This window comes from Electrona antarctica (genome assembly GCF_951216825.1).
Source record: "Electrona antarctica genome assembly, chromosome: 10".
NCBI classification, from domain to species: Eukaryota; Metazoa; Chordata; class Actinopteri; order Myctophiformes; family Myctophidae; genus Electrona; species Electrona antarctica.
This window is the reverse complement of record NC_136791.1, coordinates 26,179,422-26,201,695: the sequence shown is the minus strand read 5'-3', so window position 1 is coordinate 26,201,695 and position 22,274 is coordinate 26,179,422. Positions and strand designations below refer to the sequence as shown.

The following is a 22,274-nucleotide window of genomic DNA, read 5'->3' as shown; positions in this document are numbered from 1 at the left end:
TGTTTCTCTGCAAGACATTACTCTATAAACATCTCCAAGACTGGTGGGTCAAACTGAACAACCAATATGTCAATTTGAAGCTAATATGATTCCCTGCTTTCATATGACATGAAAAAAATTAAAAATTAAAAAAAAATGCAATAGCAGTCCCACAGTCAAATTTGGTCACATATCTAGAGACTATAAGACTAAGGAAAACAAATACAATAGATTTTTTTTTAATGCCTCATTCCATTTTCATTTGTATTTTTCTCAATACTTAATACTAGCTTTAGTTATTGCGCCAACCAATAGACATTTGGAGACATGTCACATATGGTCAAATTCATCGTCATCATCTTCGCCACCCTTGCAAACAGACCAGAATTCTCCTGCCCTCTGTCAGTCCACAGCCTTACCTCACCACCCCTCCCCCCCCCCCCCCCCCCCCATCCCCCCGCATTAGATAACAACTCAGTCAAGACTTGTTTGTTCACTGACTGTCTTCAAATTGGTTGTTTGGCCCGAGCCGAAAATAGAAGTTCTTATTTCCTAAAACACCTGGGGCCGTAAAAACAAAATGGGGTAGTTTCAAAATCTTTGTAAAATGTAGCATTGCGTACACACGCAGACAAACAAAAAAGCACACATCTACAAGCTCTCCAGAGTGCTCCCATATGGCACACAAAACCTAATGCACAGACAAGACGAGGCTGACATCAATAACTTTGATGCCATAATGGCTGTGATGAGAGCCGTCTGCTTCTCATAAATATATTTCCTAGTCCCCAGGACAGCGGAAAGCCCCAGTAATAAGGTTAAGGAGAGTCTTGAAAACATAGGAAGCTGGGGATTACTCATTATTCTAATTCAATTTATTTATTCAAAACTTGATGTCATTTCGTCTTTTGTTTCAGAATCACATTGCCTACGCACGTACAGGATCTGTTGCTGGGCCGTGATTCAATTTTTAAGTCTTTCCGGTGCTTAGGCCTCAAATGACCCTGCATAGTACCTATTTTGAGACGGGTAGATGATTAAGAATGTAGCAGACAATGCTTGCTGCCAGCCAGCCAGCCAGCCAGCTGCCAGTTAGTCGTGCTTGCCTTTTTTTTTTACAGTCAGTTAGTTGGTATTTGACACAGCCGAATACCACTGTGCATGGCTATATTTAGCTATGGCTCAGCAACATTCTAAAAATACGGTCTTTGGATGTGGGAAGTCTGGGAACCTGCAGCTGGCATGGGGACAAGTGTATGCCATGATAGGAGAATCATTAGACCTAGCCTGCCACTCACATGCCTTTCTATCTTATGATTCCTAGTGGTGGAAAGTAACTAAGTACGTTTACTTAAGTACTGTACTAGTGTACTTAAGTACAATTTAGAATTATTGGTACTTTACTTGAGTATTTCCAATTTCCAATACTTTTACTTCTAGGTACTCCACTACATCTCGGATCTATTGTACTTTTACTCCACTACAATTATTTGAAAACTTCAGTTACTATAGTTACTTTATAGATTTTGATTATTATTACGAAAACATACATTAACAACTTAACATTAACAACTTCAGCCCTATATATATTTCGGCTATTTTGAAAATAGCCGATCTACAAGCTCACAAAATAGGGTTCCAGGTGGTCCCCAGTTAAACTTAAATGATGGAGAGTTAACTTTAACTCGAGCGTAAAATGAAACCGGGTCTCAAGAGTTACATTATTGTTAAACATCTGCATTACTTCATTTACAATTAAGAAGTCTACACAATAATTCGAGAATGTAGAATTAATTGATATTTTGATCAATGTTTGCCTGTTATCTCTCCTAATGGTGCCAACATCAATACAGCATGGCATTGTGGACATTGGACAACATCTTTCAACGACAACAAAATATTCTAAGACTAAGTTTTGGGTATGAGAGGCTAAATGTCCTCAAACGGTGGTCCGTGGCTTAAATGCTGAATAATTAATGGACCTTGGTATGAAAAGGGTTGAACACCACTGATATACATGCAGTAAAACTTACAGTGTTTATTTAACCCTGAGAGTGTGATAAAACGGACCCAAAGGGACCATTACTGGTCCGAGAACCTTGGAGCTAAATGAACACCTAGGATTTGACTGTGTACCGTCTGTAACAGTATTACAGCGGCCGCTGGTACTTTTCCATTTCCCAAATGGTAATCTGATCTGAGTTAAGACGGTAAGCATGCCTACTATGACAAAAAACAGGAAGGCACGGTACTCTAAAAAACAGCAAAAAGGCCATTTGACTGGATTGTTAAAAAGAAGAGAAAAAGAAAGGCATTCTCTGTTATCAAAGACAACTCTGGCATTTTGTAACTCAGGGGGGATGCTTTGGTGTCTATTTTGATCAAAAGCATTCCTATCAGCCTTCACAAATAAATATTTCCCATCCAAGGCAAAATCTCTAGGTTTGTTCAACCTTGACAGTAGGTACTTAAAAAGGGATGCATTTTTACACTGATTTAAACCAACTCTTTTTTTTGCCAAGCGACAGTTGGTAAATGTGAAGTTTAAACGTAATATGCGAGACATGTTTCCAAGCTCACAGCTCAAATACAGCCTAATTCTGCCGATGCTCCGGGTATTCAACCGGAAACTCTGTGGTTATTATTCAGTGTTCATCCAGTTTCTTCTTCTTATCCTTTCGGCTGTTCCCTTCAGTGCTCGCCACAGTGAATCATCTGCCTCCATCGCACCCTGTCCTAATCAGAGACGTGCACACATGGACATCAAAGGGTGCTTCTGCCCTCTCCAGACCACGAATGCAGTATTTACTATGGTGAAAGAAATGCAAATGCCACTCCTTTCTTGCTTTTTTCCGAAGTCTCCTGAACTTGAACACAACATTTTGCGTTGAACAAATTTGTTTAGAAATCCATGTCGTACACCATACATCTCCAAAGAGTGCTGGGTTGCGCCCAAAAATAGTCGCGCTGCGACGCGTTGAGAGCTTGTAGATCTGCTATTTTCTCTATTTTTGTCCAAAAGTGCCCTCTTATAGGATTTCAGACCCTGCCTCTCTAACACTCTCTGCACGTCCCTGGTCCTAATGTTGTATGTTACTTTTTTGCCAATTATTTGGGGGCCCACTTGCAATGCCCTCGTGGCCCACCAGTGATCCCCGCCGGCCCACAGTTTGAGAACCACAGAGTAACACTCAGGTTGAAGTTAATTAAAGTAACTCAGGATTTCAGGGTGTATGCAGTGACTCACAGATTGGGAGTCCTTGCTGTTGTCTCGTGATCGGTTCTTGGCCAGTCTCTTCTTCTTCTTGTGCAGTGGCCTGGACTCCATAATCATCTCCTCCAACTCGAATGTGGGGTCGCAGTGCAGACGACCTTTCTGTTGGGCACAACGCATAATCACATAATCACACAGCATAAATAATCAACCAATCAACTATCGATTATTTTCTTGTCAATATCAATTATTCTGTTATTCTGCGATATACAGTAATCAAATAATATTTTGGGGGGTAAGTTAAATATTTTATGTATATCAACTAAACTTTTAGAATAAGGCAGATGCACACCTCAATTAAGGTTGGTTGGTTATATCTGTCCTGAAGTTCTAACGACCGACACGTCGACCTAATAAAGAGCAAATTCTTTTGCAAGTTCCAGACAGTGTGCGGTACCTCTTTCATTGATTTCACTATCAGAGATCCCCTTCTGATTATTATATATCAATGAATCAATGTGGGAAAAAGTGAATAGTGGTTATTATGCTTAACCACTTATGTTACATTTTGTCTCTTATAAAAAAATTAAAAAGTGATCTACAAGCTCACAATACATCACATTGAAAACCTATCATTGTCTCCACCAGGCCGAAGGCATGGGGAGAGAGTATGTTTTGCACTCCGTCCGTCCGTGTGTCCGTCCGTCCGTCTGTCCGTCCGTGTGTCCGTGTGTCCGTCTGTGAACAGCTAATCTCCGGCACTGTTAACCCGGTCGATGCCACATTTTGCACACACACTCCCTGGATGCCAACGATGAACCTCTGCCCCAAAATTTCCAGAACGGCCTGTTATAGCGCCACCAGGAGGCCGCTTTGTGCAAAACAAGTTTTTGGACAGTACACCTACAGATTTTGTCCAAACATCACGCAAATTGGTACACAGTCTCTCTAGAGCCATTCAAACAAACGGGTCTTTCAGATTTCTCAGACTCCATCCTGATTGGCTAAGATTGGCTTCCAAAGTTCGCAGGAGTGTTCAGTTTCAAACAAAATGCTGCAAATCATGAACACATCGTGTGATTTCCGTGAAATAGCGCACGCACATTCCCACTAGGCCGAGGAAGAAATGCCACGTGAACATTTTCAACTCAGCCTCATGGTGGCGCTATAACTGGCCGAAAAGTGTTTTTACCTCCAACTGCACGGATTTGTGGATAGCTTTGTATGCCAACTCCCTAGAGGCCAAGGAAAAACCTTTGCCTGGAATTTTTCACATCTGCTCTTTATAGCGCCACCAGGAGGCCGACATATGTAAAACACATTTTCTAATATTACTCCTTCAGATGTAACCCAAATTTCACGCAAATCGGTACACATGCTCTCCATAGTCATGTAATCCACCTTCATTGCCTACGATTGGCTTCTAAACTTTTCAGGAGTAGCCCGCTTGGTACCCGTTTTGTACAAATCGCCACAACTACTCAACGCAGCGTCCGATTTCGGTGAAACTGTGCATGCATATTCCCACTAGGCTGAGGAAAAAATGCCACTTGACAGTTTTCAAATCAGCCTCATGGTGGCGCTACAACAGGCCAAGCTGTGTCTCACACACACACACACACACACACACACACACACACACACACACACACACACACACACACACACACACACACACACACACACACACACACACACACACAAAAAACATGATTATATTACTCCTAAACATTTTGCCAAACATCACACACACTCCTATCCTCCCAGAAGGGCACTTTTTCTAGTTTTATATGGTTTTATTATAATTAATTTAAATAATTACAGTAGTTTGATTAACTGTTGCAGTCCTTCAATCAATCAATCAATCAATCAAAGGTGATCTATAAATACACCACAGTATGCATAGCAGACATGCAACGATAAACGGTGAATTGCACATACTGTAGTCGACACACACACACACACACACACACACACACACACACACACACACACACACACACACACACACACACACACACACACACACACACACACACACGAATGAGCACTTGAAAGACAGACAGCATGAGAGCTGCACAGCATGAATGAGCAGCATAAAAAAAAAAGCCTCTGGATAATTTATACGGCACGATGCTTTCACCACCACGCTGCAGCAAATACTGCACACCGTGTACACCTATAGTTAGATTGACTAAGTGCCAATCTATTTACTTTTACATAATATCTGTATGCACACGCATTATACTGATATTGCAACTATAGCATGTTTTGCTATAGTTGGTTGTGTGCACAAGGTTGTGTGTGTGTGTGTGTGTGTGTGTGTGTGTGTGTGTGTGTGTGTGTGTGTGTGTGTGTGTGTGTGTGTGTGTGTGTGTGTGTGTGTGTGTGCGTGTTGTTTTTCACGCACATCTGCCTGTACCGGTAGCGTGGCTTTGGTCCAACCTCCCGCTAGTCCGACCATTACTAACACTCTCCCAAACCCTAACATCACAGGAAGCCACGGGTGATTTGTAACCCGCACCACGGGTGATTTGTAACCCGCAAGGTGATTTGTAACTCGCAGCACAGGTGATTTGTAACCGGTAGCACGGGTGATTTGTAACCCGCAGCACGGGTGATTTGTAACCCGCATCACGGGTGATTTGTAACCCGCATCACGGGTGATTTGTAACCCGCAGCACGGGTGATTTGTAACCCGCAGCACGGGTGATTTGTAACCCGCAGCAGGGGAGATTAGCACGGGTGATTTGTAACCCGCAGCACAGGTGATTTGTAACCCGCAGCAGGGGTGATTAGCACGGGTGATTTGTAACCCACACTCACGTTGGGCACGAAGCCGGCGTCCATCTTCTTCTCGTAGACGGCGTCCCAGTTGACGTCGGCGAGGTACGGAGACGTCTGCATGTGAGACAGGCTGGAGAAACGATGCTCCGGGTTCACTGTCAAAAGCTGGAGGCGAGGGAGAAACACAGGAACAGGTGTGTGTGTGTGTGTGTGTGTGTGTGTGTGTGTCTGTGCGTGCCTGCCTGCGTGCGTGCGTGTGTGTGTGTACACGCACGGACGCACGCACACAAGTCACAACTGCTGCCCAGCAGCAACGATATGCCTAAAAGTTTTCTGAAAGACCATTCAAATCAACATCACGAAAAATAAAGGTAATGGATCGCACTCTGTGACAAGAGTGCATTTCAACTCTTTCTATTTATTTCAACTCTATTCTACATCATACTGAGAGAGCATCCAGCCTTCATCAGTGTGGTCAACACTGATGAAGGCTGGATAGCCGGTGTTTTGTTAGACATACCAACAGTCCTACAGTCATGAGTCCGACACCCTACCCAAAACACTAACCTAACTAACCCTAACCGCACGCGGACACCACGGGTGATTTCTAACCCGCCACGGGTTCGTTTTAACCCGTCACGGGTTCGTTTTAACCCGTCACGCATGTCGTGAGCCACGGGTGACTTTTAACCCGCAGCACGGGTGATTTGTAACTGTCGGGAGCGACGGTGTTGTAATGACTGTAGGACGGTTGATATGTCTAATAACCAACGTATGGCACCCCCTGACAACCACCACATTCACGCGGAGAGAGCCTGAGCTTCACTTAACGTGCATCAAAGTGACGGTGGAAAAACAAAGCCGATTCATCAAAGCCATTTTAGATGCACTTTTCATCATGAACATGCAGTCCAGTGCACGTCCGCAGTATAACATGCCTTCTTCTTTTAAATAAAGGCCCTCATCTATTTTTCAGGATGTTTACTAATTTGAAGCCTGACGCACAGTCCCCAGTGTGTAGGCTACTTACTATATGTCCTCAGAACAATCTTCTGCAGCTATAATTGCATATATACGTCGCCCCCCCTTATGCATAATTGACATTGCTGTACCACTTCAAATGGTCTTTCCTTTATTTAGCAATAAAACGGGTCAATCACATAAGTCTGTGTACTGTACAGCAGTGGTTCCCAAAGTTTGTCATGTCAAGGACCCCCAAAATCATACTCATCAGCCTGCGGACCCCAATTCTGAAAATATATCCCAAAGACCCCCATAAGAGAAGATATAATAAGGCTCTAGCAGAGATTCTCAACCATTTTCATTTCAAGGGCCACCCGTTTGACCTGAATTAGGCTACGGTCACCCATGGCATTTCTATCTCTGGGACCCCCAATTTATATTGTACTCCTCGCAGTCACAGAAGCACTACATGCTGCCCAGGCTGCTTCCCACTCTGCAGTCCTGATTCTCCTAGACCTATCGGCGGCATTTGACACAGTGAACCACTAGCTGCTCCTAGGCAGTGCCCTAGCTGATCTAGGCATCGGCGGGACGGCGCTGAAGTGGTTCTCCTCCTACCTCTCTGACCGGACTTACCAAGTTTCTTGGAAAGGTTTGCTATCCTCCCCCCGCACCCTCCAAACTGGGGTCCCACAGGGATCTGTACTTGGTCCCCTCCTCTTCTCACTGTACACTAAATCCCTTGGCACCATCATCTCTGCTCACAATATATCCTATCACTGCTATGCCGATGACACACAACTGTTTCTATCCTTCCCCCCCCTCTGCCACCTAGGTAGAAGAGCGCATCACTGCATGCCTGGCTGACATCTCACAGTGGATGTCTTCCAACCACCTCAAGCTGAACCCAGACAAGACTGAGCTTCTGTTCTTCCCAGCTAAGTCCTGCCCTATGCGGGAGCTAACTATCTCCGTAGACAACGCCCTGGTAAAGTCTGTCCCGACAGCCAGGAACCTTGGTGTTGTCCTGGACAGTCAGCTCTCGTTCAAAACACATATCACAGCTGTCACTAGATCCTGTAGGTTTACACTCTACAACATACGACGAATTAGACCGTTCCTCACCCAGGAGTCAGCCCAGCTCCTAATCCAGACAACAGTCTTGTCAAAACTTGACTATTGTAACTCCCTCCTTACTGGCCTACCGGCATGTGCACTTAAGCCCCTCCAACTGATCCAAAATGCCGCAGCCAGCTTGGTCTTCAACCAGCCAAAATTCTCACACGTCACCCCCCTTCTCCGCTCCCTCCATTGGCTCCCGGTCGCTGCCCGCACAGAATACAAAACTCTGATGCTGGCATTCAAAGCAACCAAAGGCATGGCCCCCCCATATCTCACAAGTATGATCGTACCCTACAAAAGCACACTCAGATCAGCCAACGCAGGGAAGCTGTAGGTACCTTCACTAAAAACGCCGGGACAACGCTCCACACGTCCCAAACTCTTCTCCCTTCTGGCTCCAAAACTATGGAATGCACTTCCCATCACAGTCAGAACTGCAGCCTCACTCCCAATCTTCTGCCGTAGTCTGAAAACCCACCTCTTCAGACTCCACCATGGCCCGTAGCACTTGCCCTATAGCCTAGCCCCTTAGATAGCACATTATGTAGACTTAGATAGTATTTTAAACAGACTTATAGCTTGTTACGTAGACAGCTCTAGAATTGCACTTTATGTAGTCATAGCACTTTATAGTACACATGTATAATATATTATATAGTATAGTATGTATAGTTAACATAGATACTCCACTGTTACGTTCTTAGTTTACGCATGATTCATGATAACTACTTTTTATATATGTGATGTATGCCATGCTTTTGTAATGTAAATCGCTCTGGATTAAGAGCGTCTGCTAAATGCCTAAATTGTAAATTGTAAATTGTAAAATCAAAGTTAATTTAACTCAGAGTGCACGGGTCCATTTGGTTCCATTTGTATACTCTCTGAGTTACAGACCCATAATGGGTCCATTTGGTTCCTAATTATGATTTAGCATAATAGGGACCCCCTGGAACTCCCTCAAGGACCTCTGGGGGTCCCCGGACCCCACTTTGGCAACCACTGCTGTACTGTACTGTATATCACACCACATTCACTTGACTAAGTGTATAGTCACCAACAGGGGGCACTGTTAATCAGTCCAATCTGACAGTGATCAGTAGTCACCAACAGGGGGCGCTCTTAATCAGTCCAATCTGACAGTGTATAGTCACCAACAGGGGGCACTCTTAATCAGTCCAATCTGACAGTGTATAGTCACCAACAGGGGGCACTCTTAATCAGTCCAATCTGACAGTGTATAGTCACCAACAGGGGGCGCTCTTAATCAGTCCAATCTGACAGTGTATAGTCACCAACAGGGGGCACTCTTAATCAGTCCAATCTGACAGTGATCGGCGTGTGTTTCATCGCATCAAAACTCTAATCTGTTTGCAACGGCACATGAGCACAATCTTTTCCATGGAAAGAAACCCCACCATGGGTGGTGTTACTGGCTTACTGCTGTATTCTATAACAAAAGAACACGCCTGTTATATTGTATTTAGCACCTTGTGTTAACTTACAGTCTCACAGACGGTGCATGATTTAAAGGCCAATTTGATTTTCTCCTGGCTGGAGGGCCCTGTTGTTGTTGGGCGCGTCTCCAAGGAGCTTACCGGTATACATGCTAATTGATTAGCAGCCGAGCGGAACAGACTAACGCCAGTCGTCCACAACGCTCACACACAGAGAGAGAGAGAGAGAGAGAGAGAGAGAGAGAGAGAGTGGACACAGGAGGAGGCAGGTGCTCAGTCAGTATGTGCTAAACAGACTGACACAGTCATACACACCCACATCAACAGCACACACATCACAAGACGGACATTCACATGAGTTAACAGACACAGACATTCTCTCTGTCGCGCGCGCACACGCGCACGCACGCACGCACAAATGCTCCCTTTTCCCTGCCTTTCTCATGTCTCTCTCTCTCTTCATCCCTTCCCTCCATCTGTCATTCCCTTCTCCTCCCCCCAAATGTCCTCTACTCTTTTTTTCCCCTCCATCCTGCCACCCCCGCCATAGCCCCATGCCTCCATCATCCCTGTGGCTCCTTATCAACCCTCCCGTCTCCTGTCCACTGTGAAGCTCCTTATCAACCCTCCTGTCTCCTGTCTGTCCACTGTGAAGCTCCTTATCAGCCCTCCTGTCTCCTGTGATGCTCCTTATCAACCCTCCTGTCCACTAGTCTGTGAAGCTCTTTATCAGCCCTCCTGTCTCCTGTGAAGCTCCTTATCAACCCTCCTGTCCACTAGTCTGTGAAGCTCCTTATCAACCCTCCCGTCTCCTGTCTGTCCACTGTGAAGCTCCTTATCAGCCCTCATGTCCACTGTGAAGCTCCTTATCAGCCCTCCTGTCTCCTGTGAAGCTCCTTATCAACCCTCCTGTCCACTAGTCTGTGAAGCTCCTTATCAACCCTCCTGTCTCCTGTGAAGCTCCTTATCAACCCTCCTGTCCACTGTGAAGCTCCTTATCAACCCTCATGTCCACTGTGAAGCTCCTTATCAACCCTCCTGTCCACTGTGAAGCTCCTTATCAACCCTCATGTCCACTGTGAAGCTCCTTATCAACCCTCCTGTCCACTGTGAAGCTCCTTATCAGCCCTCCCGTCTCCTGTCCACTAGTCTGTGAAGCTTCTTATCAACCCTCCCGTCTTCATGTCCACTAGTCTGTGAAGCTCCTTATCAGCCCTCCCGTCTCCTGTCCACTAGTCTGTGAAGCTCCTTATCAACCCTCCCGTCTTCATGTCCACTAGTCTGTGAAGCTCCTTATCAACCCTCCCGTGTCCTGTCCACTAGTCTGTGAAGCTCCTTATCAACCCTCCCGTGTCATGTCCACTAGTCTGTGAAGCTCCTTATCAACCCTCCCGTCTCCTGTCCACTAGTCTGTGAAGCTCCTTATCAACCCTCCCGTGTCATGTCCACTAGTCTGTGAAGCTCCTTATCAACCCTCCCGTCTCCTGTCCACTAGTCTGTGAAGCTCCTTATCAACCCTCCCGTCTCCTGTCCACTAGTCTGTGAAGCTCCTTATCAACCCTCCCGTCTCCTGTCTTCTGGTTTCTGGATTTTCTCCTCTCCATGCTCTGCCCGTTTGACCGAGGTCCATCTGTCTGCGTCCATCAGCAGCTCTGACGGATGCAGATGAACATGGTAATTGATTAGCGGCGCGTTTGTCATCGATCAAACCTTAATTCTCAATCACTTATAGGATATACGAGAACAACCCTTTGAACAACAGATGAAGGACGGGTGCTCTTGCACAATACGGTCCCAAACAAAGACAAATTTCATTGCTGCTGCGTGCAAGTTGGCCTTTATAGAAAAGAGTATGACTATAATTGCACTTGCTATTTTATTCTGTCTGTTCTTCACTTCTTATTTTAAAGAAAAACATGATCATGAGGTATTATTATAATATAAGGAGGAAGAACTTTTTCAAAAAAGTGTACAGTATTTGTTAAAATGATGTTTTTATGTGGACACGCCCACCAGTTCATTAAGTATGCGTGAGTTTAACCTCCTACTTTAAGACCACCCACCTGTCCTAGTCCCTCCCCCTCCTTACAAAAGGACTACCCATGGCGCTGCCATGGCAGAGGGATGACAGATTGGTGAGATTCAACCATATATGTTTGAGCCAGATTCTGTTTCAGATGAAGGACAAGGAGGTAATGCCCTCTTCAATGGTGGGGGCCATCATCTGTAATAGGGGTGGCCGTAGCCACTCCAACTGTTTTATTGGGGAATTTCACCTGGAGACCTATTTTGACAAATAATTTGTCATCACTTTATGATAGGAATGGAAGAATAGATGTGTATATTGCAGAGATGGCTGCACACATTTGCTTCTTGCATTTCCCCAAAGTTCCCTCCTTACAGCCCGTCTAATTGTCTGTACCTACTGTACAGCAAAACAGCTCTGGACAGACAGGTAATTCCTAAATAGGAATAGGGTATAATTAATATAAAACCAATGGTATAATTGCTTGCAAGACAATGACTATCCATTACATCAGGGACATCATTCATTTAGCATCACTGCACACATTTTACTACAATGTGTGTGTATTCCTTCAACCTGACATTCCCATTTAACTAGGCTATTTATAATTTCCATAGTCTACATCCCCTTACTTGGAAATGGAAATGTAAGCTACAGTGTATTACAGTATACGCATAAAAGTAAAACATCCAAATATATGCTCTCATATTATGTGCATTAATTTAGAGCCATCTCCACCATTGTCCTCCCTTGATAATACACTTCTACCCAGTGCCCACACAGGCACAGATAATTCGTATTGTAATATTATGATTTGACAAACAGTTGCTTTATGTTATGAAGCCTACCCTAGCTGGCAGCTGCTAGTTCTGACCCTGGCTGAGATGTCTCGAGTTGCTCCCGCCCACGTCAGTAGATTGTGCCGTTTTAATGTCAAATTATTACCATCTGAACATCGTATGAAAAATCTGAAGGCAGTCGCGGTAATCTACATGTGTCTGTTGTCCCGACGGGCTGAAAAAAACACATCGACGGGCTGAAACAACCGTTTAAAACGTTTAGTTATTTGGCACACTGTGTTGAATTAACATGAAGGCTCGTCCCCGATCAAACACAACTCGATGGTAAACGGTGATGCACGTTCACGACCAGCACCGCCTGTGCACGTTTGAATTCAACACGGCATAACAACCCGATTAAAAAGTTTTCTTCAACACATCCATTAATTTCTTCACGCCGTCGTAACAACAGACACCTGTAGGTTACTGCGACTACCATTACATTTTCCATACGATTATGGAGGAGAGAAACTAAATCCCGCAGCTAAAAGGTTGGAGGTGTCACAGACAGACAAGGCGATACGACGTGCAGTCAAACCGATACACCCACGATCGGTGCTGCTATTTCTGGCGAGTTCCTATACGGCACCGCAGGCGTGCATTCATGACGATGAAGAACACCCTCTTGTGTAATATTGCTTAATTCAGCCATTGATCACGCCTGCTGTCAGCTGGTCAAAATTTGTCAAAATTTGTCAAAATCAAATGTCTGACAGCTGTCACACAGTTTGGTACAGACTCAGAGCACCCTGCTCTGCCGCTGCCATGTTCAAAATTCACACGTGTATGTGGCAGCTCCGCCCACATAATGAGGGGGAGGTGCGTATTTCATTGGCCTTTGACTGTCAAGGGTTCAGCCTCCAGGAAGAAACCCTAAATACAAAGGGAATACATCATATTTAAGCACTTTGATTTGCCTTTGCATATGAAATGTGCTATTCAAATGAACTTTCCTGGCCAAAGGATTTTCTCAGTATTTTGTAGACTGACTGAGCGGTAATAAATAGACTTCAAAGTCCTGCTAATCAGTGCTCACCTTCCTCATGAGAGAAACCAGGTCCTTGGGCCAGGCTGAGTTGTACTGCACACTGACTGTACTGAAGAGCTGCAGCAGGGACTCCACAGAGTTACTGGCGTGGATGTCGTAGGGCCTCTGGGGAAGGATGGAGGCAGAGAGAGAACAGAGTTACTGGCGTGGATGTCGTAGGGCCTCTGGGGAGGATGGAGGCAGAGAGAGAACAGAGTTACTGGCGTGGATGTCGTAGGGCCTCTGGGGAGGATGGAGGCAGAGAGAGAACAGAGTTACTGCATGGCGTGGATGTCGTAGGGCCTCTGGGAAGGATGGAGGCAGAGAGAGAACAGAGTTACTGGCGTGGATGTCGTAGGGCCTCTGGGGAGGATGGAGGCAGAGAGAGAACAGAGTTACTGCATGGCGTGGATGTCGTAGGGCCTCTGGGAAGGATGGAGGCAGAGAGAGAACAGAGTTACTGGCGTGGATGTCGTAGGGCCTCTGGGGAGGATGGAGGCAGAGAGAGAACAGAGTTACTGGCGTGGATGTCGTAGGGCCTCTGGGAAGGATGGAGGCAGAGAGAGAACAGAGTTACTGGCGTGGATGTCGTAGGGCCTCTGGGAAGGATGGAGGCAGAGAGAGAACAGAGTTACTGGCGTGGATGTCGTAGGGCCTCTGGGAAGGATGGAGGCAGAGAGAGAACAGACGAGAACCAGAGGAGAGGAGAGGAGAGGAGAGGAGAGGAGAGGAGAGGAGAGGAGAGGAGAGGAGAGGAGAGGAGAGGAGAGGAGAGGAGAGGAGAGGAGAGGAGAGGAGGGGAGGAGAGGAGAGGAGAGGAGAGGAGAGGGCAAACAGGCATGTGAGAAAGAATACCAAGGTGGGCAGGGACGTGCAGAGAGTGTTACAGAGGCAGGGGCTGAAATCCTGTAAGAGCCTTTTGGACAAAAATAGCGAAAATAGCAGATCTACAAGCTCACAACGCGCCGCGCTGCGACGCGTTGAGAGCTTGTAGATCAGCTATTTTCGGGTCGCAACCCAGCACTCTTTATCTACTGGAGATGCAGTGTACGACATGGATTTCTAAACAAATTTGTTCAGCACCAAAATGCTACGTTCCAACTTAAGTTCAGGAGACTTCGGAAAGAAGCAATTGTCCTGAATGCTGCCTTCCAGAATGGCATGGAAAGGAGTGGCATTTTTGCACCTCTTTCACTGTAGTAAACGCTGCATTCATGGTCTGGAGAGGCCAGTTGTTTTACAGACGGGTAAAAGGGCAGGGGCTCAAGCCCCCTTTGATGTCTATGTGTGCACATCCCTGAAGGTGGGCAAGGGTCCAAACAGGGAGATCAGGGAAAAGAGGAAAGAGAAAGAAGAGATGAAATTAAATGAAATGAGTGACATAGGAAACAAAGAGAAAAAAACAGGTAGAGCAAGGAATAGGAGAGAGAGAATAGGATGAAGAAAATAAAGAGACAGAAGAGGAGTAAGGAGAGGCAGGGGAAGCCTTCCCCGGGAAGAAGATGTAAAAAAGAAGAGGGCAGGGAAAAAACGAGTAAGGAAGGGGTATAAACAGATGGAGAGAGGTTTAGGTATAAGGAAAAGAGAGGAGATATAATACAAGACAAGACAGGGAAATATATGACTATAAGCTAAACAAAATAGCATGGAAATACATGCTTTTCCATGCTATACCCCATCTCCCCCAAAAGGAAATAATATACACAATTTCCAAATCATGCCTCACCCATCCACGCAGCACCTCAAAAGCCGTCACGCCTAGTGACCACCAATCTACTTCGAAGGCGTAGCCTGTCCCTCCGCTCACGAAGGACTGGAAGATCTCTGGAGCTGTGCGAGGGGAGGCATACAGTACATATAGACAGAAAAAAAGTTCAAAATTGCAGTGAACAAAAGATTTAGGAGAGGCCTTTTCATCACCGCTCCAAGATATTTCAGTCACTCCATCATGGGTATAAGAGACAAGAGAACAAGTGGCAGAAAAACTGGCTGAAATTTCTGTCCCAAATATATCTTTTACTTCAAATGGAACGTTTCGAGCCGAAGCTCTTCCTCAGGAGGAGCGATCGGCTCGAATCGTCACTTGAAGTAAAAAAAATCACACCCGTGTGAACTGAGTGGTGCAGGGTCTTATATAGCCTGATCAGCTGTGGTCTGACGTAATGTCAGTGACCATAGTAACCATGCTCATTTTTCTGGGGACACATACACACACACACACGGGTACTAACAAAGCCAGTTGTTGGAGTGGTTTGCACCAATCAAAAATATATATCTGGGAGCAGAAATCGGTGTGCGGATTCCTTTATTCTTGAACTAAGAGAGAGAACAACGCAGCCAGATGCTCGCAGGAGAAACAAGTATAGCCTAGTTAAAACTTTTAACTTTTTAACTACTTTTAACTTAAAGGTAGTTAAAAAAGTATGGGTGGTGCTCCTGGATCAAACGGGATAAAACGGGGAGGAAAAAGAGGATCCGAGCACTCGATATTTACAGGAGGAAGGGCCTTTCTTCATTTTACTATTGCATCAGGATCCTCAGTTTTTCCACACTCACATTTTTTCCCCTTTTTCTTAAATAGAAAAAGCAGCAAATGTACAAGCCCACAACGCAAGTGACATGTTGTGAGCCTGAAAATCGTACTATTGAGCAATCCCAAAAATGAACAGGATCTCCAAGAATATTACAAGAACTATGTGGGTGGTGTACAGTAATAAAGCCTGATTTATATGCTTCATTGCGCGCCCAAAATAGCAGATCTACAAAGCTCAACGTGTTGTGAGCATGGTTATTTTCGGCATGTAATACAATTACAACCACGTATAACTCTCAGGCTTTAGCAGTCCCTGCGCAGGTGCAGAAAACCCCAGGGGTTTGTGAGTTTTATTTACCCATGTATGGTTTGGTTCCTGCTAAGGCTGTCGCTCTCTCCCCGTCCTTAATTATCGTTGCGATGTTGAAGTCTGTCAGGTGAGCGTGGCCTTTGGGGAGGAAAGGACAAAACACGAAGAACCCATTAGATGCTGCATTTTCTCGTATTTTCTTTTCGAAAAGTCATCTTCTTCAAGATCCTTTTCAGAGATACCATTTTCCGGTTGGTGTAGTATTTGACATCTCTGTTAAACTCAACCAACCGGTGTGTTTGTGTGTTTATTTTTCTTAACAGGATCTGGCAGTGTGGTAGATTAGATATTTTTTTCCCTCCGTTTTCCCATTTTAGTCATTATGCCAGTTCCCCCCTCGGTACAAGGGCCCTATTCCTGCCGGTGCCATGAACCCTTCTCCCTAAACTTCTTTGACCGCTATATTCTGTCTTCTGCGGTCTGTTATTGTTGAACAACACACCACTATTCTGCCTCTGTTTGTTATGGAAGTGGAAGGCTGTAATTTCTAAATCAATATGTAATGTCATATTTCAGTTGTAAAGTCCAAACCACACCAAAAGGTCGGGTCAGGACAAAACGTTGATGTGTGCATTGGCTTGGTTTACCTAAGCCCCCAGGGAGGCTGAGCCCTACTGGTCGGAGTTGAGAATGCAGGCGGGCCCGTGCATTTAGCATGAGGAAACCCCGTGCCGCTCGCGTTTAACATTGAGCACTTATGCATTGAGCACTTCCGTATTGAGCACTTCCGCAAATCAAAAAAAATGCGGAAGTAGACCGTTCTTCCGGGTGCTTCAAAACACCACTGAGCAACTTCCATCGGACCATCGAAATGAATAGTAGGGGGCGGGGCTTAAGAAGCATGCATATTAATCAGGATAATGTAACAGCAGCCCGTCATTTTTGGACACTGCCCAGATGTATTTATAGCCATAATGACCACCAGCTCATGGTACATTCTCCCAACCCTTAATACATAACGTTTTTTGTTCACTGGTGTGTTCAGGTCTTACTACTAATCTGCCATACTACAAAGACCTAAATTAGTAGCTGATGATGACCTGTGTCACACGTTTGTATGTACACAAGTCAGTCAGTCAGATGCACGCACGCACGCACGCACGCACGCCACAGTTTACATACTCCTTACCTTGTTCATCCAGCAGGATATTGTCTGGCTTGACGTCTCTGGGAGAAGAGACACAAATCATTAGCATGTCAAGTATACCACGGTATAACAGAATTCAGTTCTATGCATTGTCATCATTTATAGGCCAATGCTATTAAGCAGTGAGTAACAACAACAACACAGCTATTGCCTTGTCACTGTGAATAATCGTTCAGGTTTATCACAGGTTTACGGGTGCACAAACGTGGGTGTAATTTGTTTTTGTGCAAGCTCCGTTGTTTTCGTTATTTCCAGAAAGAAGCGAGTATAACTCTCAGGGGAGAAAAAAAGACAAATCAACAAAAGATATCTACAGTACATACTTATACACATAGCATATTGCCACGGTCCGCTCCTCGGTCTGTGGACTAATTGACTGTCCTTATTTAGGTTTTGGACTTAAATTATGCTTCTGTCATTTCAGTATTCTGTATTGGTCTTGTGTTCTGTTTGGTTTTGGTTTTCTGTTACTCTGTTGTTGCCTTGGTTTTGTGTATCTTATTTTGTAGTATGGTTCCTAGTGTTTCCTGTCTGCCTAGTTACTGTTGCCTACCTTGTCTAACCTACCTTGTGACGTGTCGTGTTGTTTCCACCTGTGTCCTGTTAGTCCCCCAGCCTATCCTAGTGTTGATTGTATTTTGGTTCCACCTGTGCCCTGTTATACTGTGTCTATTTAAGTCCTGTGTTTTGGTTCGTATTTCCCTGTCGAGTGAGTCTGTCCTGTACTGTATTCTGAAAGTCCTGTTATTTACCTGCCTTCGTTTGCCCATTTATGGAAGATTCTCTGTTTTGTTAAACACTTTAAGTTAACTGGTTCTGAATCCTGTCGCCTGCATTTGGTTCCTCCTCCATACTCACTCGTGTTGACACATCCAACTGGTACAGCATAATGGCCTACCTAATCTCATGTACAACGCGCTGATATTCTCTTTTGCAACCAATAAATGACTATCAATAGATTTACAAAAAAGAATAACGGCGTGTTGTACATGAGATTAAGGTGCAAAGAAGAGTGCCAGTGGATTGTCAGATAATACCTGTTTAAAGTCGTTCTTTGTGTCTATTAAAAACAGCTCGAGAACATACAGTAATACACGTCAGGGCTGTTCACTGTGTGTATGATGTGTTGTGTACGTGGGAGCCTGTGGGAGCTGTTTGCGGGTGAGGAGAGGGAGGATGTGTGAATTGCATTTGTTGGTGCAATATGTCAAAGTGTGTGTGTGTGTGTTTGTGCGTATGAGTGAGAGAAAGAGACGGAGCGACACGACACCCCACCGTTCGTTGGCAAAGCGAATATGAGAACACGGCCATTACTAATCCCAGGAGATTCATTCAGGTTTGTCCACACATGCTCATTATGCTGGGTACCCACAGACAGCACGCGCACACACGCGCACGCAACCACACACACACACACAGTCACACACACACACGAACAAACATCTCAACATTTTCTGGATAGCGCAGCCCCTTCTAAGCTTCCCCAACAGCAATTATAAGAGCACACACACAGCTTATTTAATTATGCAGTGTGTCCTGCGTGCTGGTGTGAAAAATACACGTCATCTACAGAGAGAACACACACACACACACACACACACACACACACACACACACACACACACACACACACACACACACAGGACGCCCATAGGATGCCTCTGTGTCCACAGGGGCTAGTTACTGTATAATGCTAACTTCAACTGCAGAACATCAGAGTTACAGGTGCTGAATAGAATAGTGATATACAGTAGTACATGTATATATATACTACATATTCACGGGAGAAATGTGTATGTATTGAGTTTGAGTGCCACTGTATGTGTCACTTGGTTTGATGGAAAACATTACGTTTTGTGACACACTTGGAAAGAATATGATTCATGCAGATTTATTTTTATTTTTTATACCTCCAGTGTGTCACAATGACTGATAGGGACAATGTAACTCTTTAATGTACTGTATCATTCAAAAGATAAAGTAGAGCGTCGTAGAGCACTAAAGATAAAGTAGAGCGTCGTAGAGCACTAAAGGATGAAAAGATGAAAGGAGGAAAGATGAGAAAGGCGAATAAAGTAGGAGTGAGACACAAACTAAAACTGACCTAATAAGGGTTCAACCCGTTGCAGCGGTGGTCTAAGGGTTAGAGGAGCGCCCTTGTTGCCGAAAGGTTGCCGAGAAATCTGGGTCGGGAAGTGATTGGTCATCACTCACCCAACACCACTGAAGTGCCCTTGAGCAAGGCACTGAACCCCCAACTGCTCCAGTGGAGCTGCTTAGTGGCCAACAGTATAAGACTGTGGTGGAACTGGTCAGCTCCCAGCTTTTAATGTGTGTGTTTCTAAGTGCAGGGCGTTGCTGAAAATGAGCACTTGTGCTCAGCTACTATACCCTGGGTAAATAAAGAACAAAAAAACTCCAAAAACTACTTATAGTACTGCAGGAATATTAACATGAATCTATGCCAGTGGTTTTCAACCTTTTTCATATCAAGCCATGTGGTCTGTTTGAGCCACGGACCACCTGATGAGATTTGGCCTCGCATCCACTTGCACTCTATGTGCTGCTTTCAATGGCCGGTGCACTGAATGTTGTTTCTGGTGAAAACAAGGTTTTTCAACGGCCGACAGCAGGCCGACCGAGAGAACAACAACCGGCCAAGACACCACACACAGCATTTTGTCATTAATTGTAACATCCGGTTATTGATATTTGGCTCGCGATAAAACCTTGGCAATGTGCGATAGATAGATTAATTAATCCTGGCGGTCAAGCGGCTAAATGTGGTAGATTGTAGAAACTGCAGGAACCCCTGGCATTTACTGAAACTTGGCTGGAGACAATTTACTCACTTATAATGAGTTGGCTATTGATGGCTTCACCACCTTAATGAGATTTCTTTTTTTTTGCAGGATCTGTTGAGGAGGAAAACCAGGTCAACAAAAGGGTGAAACAGGCCATCAACCAATCCAAAACCCATTACAATAATAAGATTGGGTGAACATTTCAAAAAGGTACACTAAGTAACAGCGTGGCAGGGAATTACAACATGGCCACTGGAAACACAAAGACAGAGAGAGAAGATGGGGAGGGGTGATTCAGTGCTTCCTCTCTACCTAGTGAACAGGTTTTACATTCATGCCTGGCTGGCATCCAACATGGTGTAGCTCAAACACAGCCTCATGCCATCCACCACATGTACTCACTCACTCAGCTATATCCTACTAAACTGGATCCAAGGTCCTCAGCCATCCTTTCCATCCCCAAAAAGGACATACATGGCTCTCTCCATTGGAACTATTGGTCTCACACCTCTGGTCATGACGGTAGGTTCTAACTAAGGCCGGGAGACAGTTGTTTCAAGCCCTCACACCCTGCATGAGTCAAACTAACTGGACTCAGAACTACACCGAAACGATGCACACAGGATAAATCAGATAAATAGAGCCACTGTCTGGACAGAACATTACGTCTGCTCTCCCCCGAAAAACAATTTGTTCTCTTGTGTACAGATCACAGTCTCTGCCTCAACAGTTAAGCATGGCAAGTTGCATTGTACGATTGTGTATCGCACTGGACAATAAAGACCATGTCACTTCAAGAACCTGTTACAACAGTTACAGAGAGGCCTTACCAGCGGCATTTTTGAGTGGTGCAACCACTCCAAGAAACAGCAATGTCCCCATGTCCCAACCTCTATGTCTCAACCTATGTCCCTACATGTCCCTATGCTTAGAGTACCAGTAGGGGCAAAAGTGGCGCTGTTGTGCTAGAAACAGAGAGAGAGATAGTGTTGCACTGTTGCCTGCTAATTACAGAGAGAGAGAGAGGGAGAGGTGTCTGCTAAATGCTAATTCCCCCACACAGTAACTCTGTCATTTCTCGACCGTTTCGGACGTGGGGCGGCTCGCCGGAACAGGGCTGGCACCCTGGGCACGTTCATGTGGGTATGGAAGTTCCGGGGACCCACCGGGGACCCCCACACGGAGTTGCACCACTCAGTTCACACGGGTGTGATTTTTCAGACACAATGAGCAGTTGTGCACGAGCAAAGGCTCACCACAAGGGTGCGTACTATCCACTATCCCCTATCATTCTCTAGTCTACACATTGACTATAAGATTATCCATCCCAACCATCAGATTCGCTGATGACACGATCCTCCTCTCCATCCTGTCTGGGTCTGAACTAAGTCTAAATTATTGAAATGAGCATCGTGCCTGTCACAGAGCAAGTTCAGCCAGGAAACTCAGTGCAGTTTAATTGATCCGCCTCAGCATCACGTTCACGTTATTCACTTCATCCAAACACACACTCATCCCGTTTTCATACCGGCTATTTAAACTGGAAGTTTGGACCGCTCAATCTGCTTGCTTGTTTGCTGCTGCACACACTGATACTGCTGCACACTGATAATGCTGCTGCACACACTGATACTGCTGCTGCACACACTGATACTGCTACTGCACTGATACTGCTGCACACTGATACTGCTGCTGCACACTGATACTGCTGCTGCACACTGATACTGCTGCTGCACTGATACTGCTGCACACTGATACTGCTGCTGCACACTGATACTGCTGCTGCACACTGATACTGCTGCTGCACACACTGATACTGCTGCGCTGCTGTCTGCTTAAACTTTTGCTGCTCACCCTCCACCACCCCAGCTACCACCTGTCGTTTTGGATCTGCTGTTTAGGTACGGGGGATTCGGAGGAGTCCCTATGGTTGGGACTGATGCGCTTGATCTCACAGTACCTAAAAGCAGATCCAATTCATCGCCAAACCATAATAAATATATTGC

General features: G+C 45.2%; 1 protein-coding gene across 1 annotated transcript in view; it reads right to left on the bottom strand.

Moving 5' to 3' along the window:
• The window catches only part of stk32c (serine/threonine kinase 32C), a 144,425-nt gene that overhangs the window by 3,864 nt on the left and 118,287 nt on the right, over positions 1-22,274 (bottom strand). The window contains exons 5-10 of the mRNA XM_079511571.1: positions 17,447-17,484; positions 16,306-16,395; positions 15,141-15,244; positions 13,424-13,540; positions 6,020-6,145; positions 3,227-3,355 (exon numbers count right to left, since the gene is read on the bottom strand). Coding sequence (XP_079367697.1) covers positions 3,227-3,355; positions 6,020-6,145; positions 13,424-13,540; positions 15,141-15,244; positions 16,306-16,395; positions 17,447-17,484 — 604 coding nt within the window. The remainder of the gene's footprint in view (positions 1-3,226; positions 3,356-6,019; positions 6,146-13,423; positions 13,541-15,140; positions 15,245-16,305; positions 16,396-17,446; positions 17,485-22,274) is intronic.